Here is a 4,537-nt window from a genome sequence, read left to right as displayed (position 1 = left end):
GACTGTTTGATTTCGGACTGGCCACCCTGTTTCTTTCTAGAAGGCACTAATCTTAATACTTGAATACAATCTCAAATACAGTTAGAAGTGACAAAAAAAAGGAAAAATACATAGAAGCACTCTTTTTCCTAAAAAAAAAAAAAAAAAAAAAAAAAAAAATTTAAAGGAAAATAGAAATCAGGTCAGGTGACATGAAGGTCAAAGGTAGTTTTTGGCATGTGCCAATCTTCAACAGCTCATGTGCATGCAAAATGACTGTAATGAACTCTTCAAAGATATAAACTCAAGATGACCAGAAATCACTCACTCAAGGTACAAATCACCATGAGTAAAAGTCAATAGAATTATCCTTCCCCAAAACTTCAGATATTATAAGACAGGAAACTAATAGGAAAAAACATTAAATCTGGACAAAAAGATTATACCCAAAATGATCTAACATCTTTAAAACAGACAAATATAAATTCTAGAAATGAAAAATATAACTACTAGATTTTAAGTAACAATATTAACAAACCATATAAGATGCAAAGAAGTTGAAAATATACCTTAAGTAAGGTAAGAGGGTGATGGGAGGGAGCATTAGAACTTTCATTAAAAGGACGAGGCATGGCTGAGTATTGCCTTTAGTCCATGACAGTCTGAGGCTAGCTTGGTCTACACAGTGAGCTCTAGGACAGCCAGAATATGCAGTGAGGTTCTATCTCAAAACAAACAAACAACAATTAAAAAAAAAAAAACCAAGACACCGGGGTACCTTTGTTTTTGTGGTACATGAAATGAAGCTAAAGGAGTAGAAAGGCTAGCCTGGGGATGACTGACCTGGAGGAACTTGGGAAAGGAAGTGAGTAGTAAGAAAGAAGAAATGGATGAACAGGAACAACATTAAAAGCCAGCAAAGCAGGCCCCTGCACACAGGCAGCAGATGTGTAGCATGGTCTTCATGTGGGTACCCCAAAAACTGGAGCAGGGGATGTCCCCAAAGCTGTTGCCTGTCTGTGGAATATGTTCCCTTCACTGGGCTGCACTGTCTGGCCTCAGTGGGAGGTTGCACCTAGACCTCAAAGACGTGATGTGATAGGGTGGGGGAATACCCAATGGGGGCCTTCACCCTCTCAGAGGAGAAGCGGGGAGGGGACTGTGTGAGGGGAGGGCAGCAATTAGACTGTAAAATGAATTAAATAAATAAGTAAATAAAGTTTAGAAAAAAGCGTTAGCAAAGCAGATCTATTGAAGATAAGGGGATGGAGGATATGTGTTTGTAGATATCAAAGTAGAATTAATAAATCAACCAACAAACCATGGGTCCAATAAGCAATGACTTCTAGGCTGAAAGCACTGAATCCAAGTTGTATTCAGGACAGCAAGATAGCTTTGTTGGTGAAGGCACTTGCTGGCAGGCATGACAACTGAGTGAGATCCTCTTGGATGACATTTATTCTCCTCTGATCTGAGACATTCCCTTTAGAAGGTGGGTGCTCATCAGCCTCAAACGAAATCAAAGGCCACATAGCTGAGAGAACAGAACCTTACAAGATTCCTGCGGCCCACTCGGCAACAACATACAAAGGAGCAAAGGACCGCTTGGGGTGGAGATTCTAGCAGCCCAAGTGCAGAAAGGTAGCTGGGAGCTGCCCACAGCCATGCAGGGAGCTCCAGGGTGGCAGCTTTCAGGATCATCACCGGTGTTGGAGTGGCCTTCTCAGTGACAGAGCTGGGACGAATATGAGCCAAGACGTGGGAGTAGGAAACTAAATTCATCGGTTTCATGTCCTCTGCAAGAGCAGCCAGTGCTCCTACTGATAAATCATTTCTCCAGCCCTAACCATGGTTCTCTGAGAGACAGAGGAGGGGAAAGCCTCCAGAGCCTGAGGGGAAACTGCAGAGGAGGAAAGGAACCAAGGTCAGATTGCACACTAACAAGCCAATGGCAAGAGGATCCAGAAAACCCAAGTTTGAAAAAGGCAGCGGATAGAACTAGGCAAGTATTGCCAAGCAGATAAACAGATCCCATGAGGGCGAGAAGGAGAGGCATCGTTTTTAGGAACTGAGGACTAGGTTTGGGAGGATTTCTACATAATGGCTGTCAGTCAATCAAGGCCAAATTCTGAACTCCAATTCCCAAACTGATTCATTAGTCTCTGACCCACAGCAACTGTGACCCTGCCCCCATGCCTCATCTGGACAGCTGGGAAAGTAGGAGGTGTAGCAGCGCATGCACTGCTCCTGACATGCCAAATGAAACACGGCGAATGCACATAGTCCGTACAGTTGGCTTATTGTCATCAACAGAGCAGTGCAGGAAAAACTGAAAACAGAGGCAAGGAGAGGTAGTTTACAGATGGTGGACTCTTTCTCCATATGGAAATGTAAAAGTACACAGAAACTAAGTAACTTCCCAAGATTACTAGGAAAAAAAACTCTCAGGAAATTCAATGCTGAGTCCACAGCTCTGTATGTAGTACACAGGCAGCTTTGAAAAATGAAAGGCAGGAAATCTGGAAGCGGGGGAGAATAAACGTGGAAGAAGGCAGAATTCTACCCCCAATAAAATCTGAAAAGGAGGCAAAAGAACAAGCCTGGTCCCTAATCAGCTGAGCTCCAGGATGTGTCCACTAAGGCCAAGAAAGGGACCAGGAGGTAGACACTGGCAAGCAGACAGACACAGGTGCAGTGAGAAGAGCGGAGAAAACCGCTGCACAACACGCTATTTGTCAGGTGGTGGCAGCGCAGATCTTTAATCCCAACGCTGGGGAAGCAGAGGCAGGTGAATCTTTTGAGTTCGAGACCAGCCTGGTCTACAGAGTGAGTTTGAGGCCAGCAAGGGCTACATAGAGAAACCCTGTCTCAAAAAACAAAACAAAACAAACAAAACCCCACAGAAAAATCTAGGAGAAAATAATGTAGACAGAGAGTAAACTTCAATACAGAGAGTTAACATTTACTGTTCCTACTACCTAGGACGACCTGAAGATTCCATGACTGGTATTGATTTGTTGATTTTCTGAGGTTTGAATATGAAGCATGTGCTGGGTGGCTGAGGTCCAGGAGGCAGTTGCTTACTGAAGGAGGGAGGGAGGGAGGGAGGGAGAGAGAGAGAGAGAGAGAGAGGGGAGAGGAGGAGGGGAAGGGAGGGTGAGAGAAGGGAGGAGGAGGGGAGGAGGGGGAGAGAGGCAGACAGGCTGGGAGGCTGGGCCTGCATCTCTGCTGCAACTTCTCCCTGTGCCCATTGACCAAGGCAAGAAGCAGTGCTGCTCTGAGAGACTAAACAAATGATGCTGGTGGTTCTCAAGTGAGGCAGCCAGTCACTAATGCGTTCAGTAGCAGCATCTGAAGGTGGTTTTATGGGGCACTTAAATTCTATAGCACTATTTGTTAAGGACAATATATACAAAAGTCTTTGGAATGCCATAGGCACACTATAAATCAAAATACTGAAAACACACGATCTTACATGAAAACACCTGTTTTCCATGTATGTCTTCTGGTACTTTCAACATGCTTCAGAATAAAAGGAAAAATAACTTAGATCCAAAATATAAGACACTTCCTCTTTGCTAGACCAAGTCAAGACAAGGAGGCTGTGAAGGGGCTCAGAACATGACGCTTACAAGCTTGGAGATTCGATATCCAAAACCCAAGCAAAGATGGAAGGAGAAGATGCATTCCACAAAGTGGTCCTACCAACTGCACACGCACACTCTGACACGCACAGGCCTGCACACACAGCTCCCCCGCCCCCACCTCTCCCACCCTTCCCCTCCCACACACACAAGGACAACCCATAGGCAGGTCAAGGCGGACAGCAGACTGCCTCGTGCTCACCTTGTAGCACCTGTATTTATACAGAACCACCAGGAGGATGGTCATAATGACAATGACACTGATCATGATGGCCGCATTCAGGATCGAGTGCAGGGCTCTTTGGCCTACAGTCTCAGTGTCTTCTGTGAATGGGGTGTAGATTCTAAAGAGGGAAACAAAACACCAGAGTGTTAATGCATATGTCAAACCACACACTCTTTTAAAACTGCAATTCACTGTGAGGTCTGTGGTTTAATGAGTCTTTTAGAATGTGCCTTTTGCAGGTCATCAGTCAACCAGGGATATTTTTATTTGGTTGGTTAGTTTTTGAGACAGAATCTGGTAAGAAACCCCAAGCTAGCTTGGAACTCACCATGTAACCCAGGCTGTACTTGAACATGTGATCTTCCTGCCTTTGCATTCCAAGTGTGGCGATTGTAGGTCTGTACCACCCTAGCTCTAGGTAATAATTTTTTTAAAATGGTTTTAGAGCTTTGTTGTAGAAATGCAGGGGAAAGAGAGAAGATAGAAAGAGAGAGAGGCCTACCATGGCCACGTGGAGAGAGGGGAAGGGAGAGAGAGAGAGGCCTGCCATGGCCACGTGGAGAGAGGGGAAGGGAGAGAGAGAGGCTGGCCATGACCACGTGGAGAGAGGGGAAAGGAGAGAGAGAGGCTGGCCATGGCCACGTGGAGAGAGGGAGGGAAAGGAGAGAGAGAGGCTGGCCATGGCCAC

The 4,537-nt window shown here is 45.3% G+C and overlaps 1 protein-coding gene across 2 annotated transcripts in view; it reads right to left on the bottom strand.

The window, feature by feature from the left end:
• Psen1 (presenilin 1) overlaps positions 1-4,537 on the bottom strand; it is a 46,416-nt gene that overhangs the window by 16,040 nt on the left and 25,839 nt on the right. For both annotated transcript variants that reach the window (XM_021179114.2, XM_021179115.2), the window contains exon 5: positions 3,826-3,967. In XM_021179114.2, the coding sequence (XP_021034773.1) occupies positions 3,826-3,967 (142 nt within the window). The remainder of the gene's footprint in view (positions 1-3,825; positions 3,968-4,537) is intronic.

This window comes from Mus caroli, chromosome 12 (assembly GCF_900094665.2).
Source record: "Mus caroli chromosome 12, CAROLI_EIJ_v1.1, whole genome shotgun sequence".
Classification (NCBI taxonomy): Eukaryota; Metazoa; Chordata; class Mammalia; order Rodentia; family Muridae; genus Mus; species Mus caroli.
The sequence above is the reverse complement of the archived record's forward strand: the minus strand, read 5'-3'. Positions and strand labels throughout refer to the sequence as shown.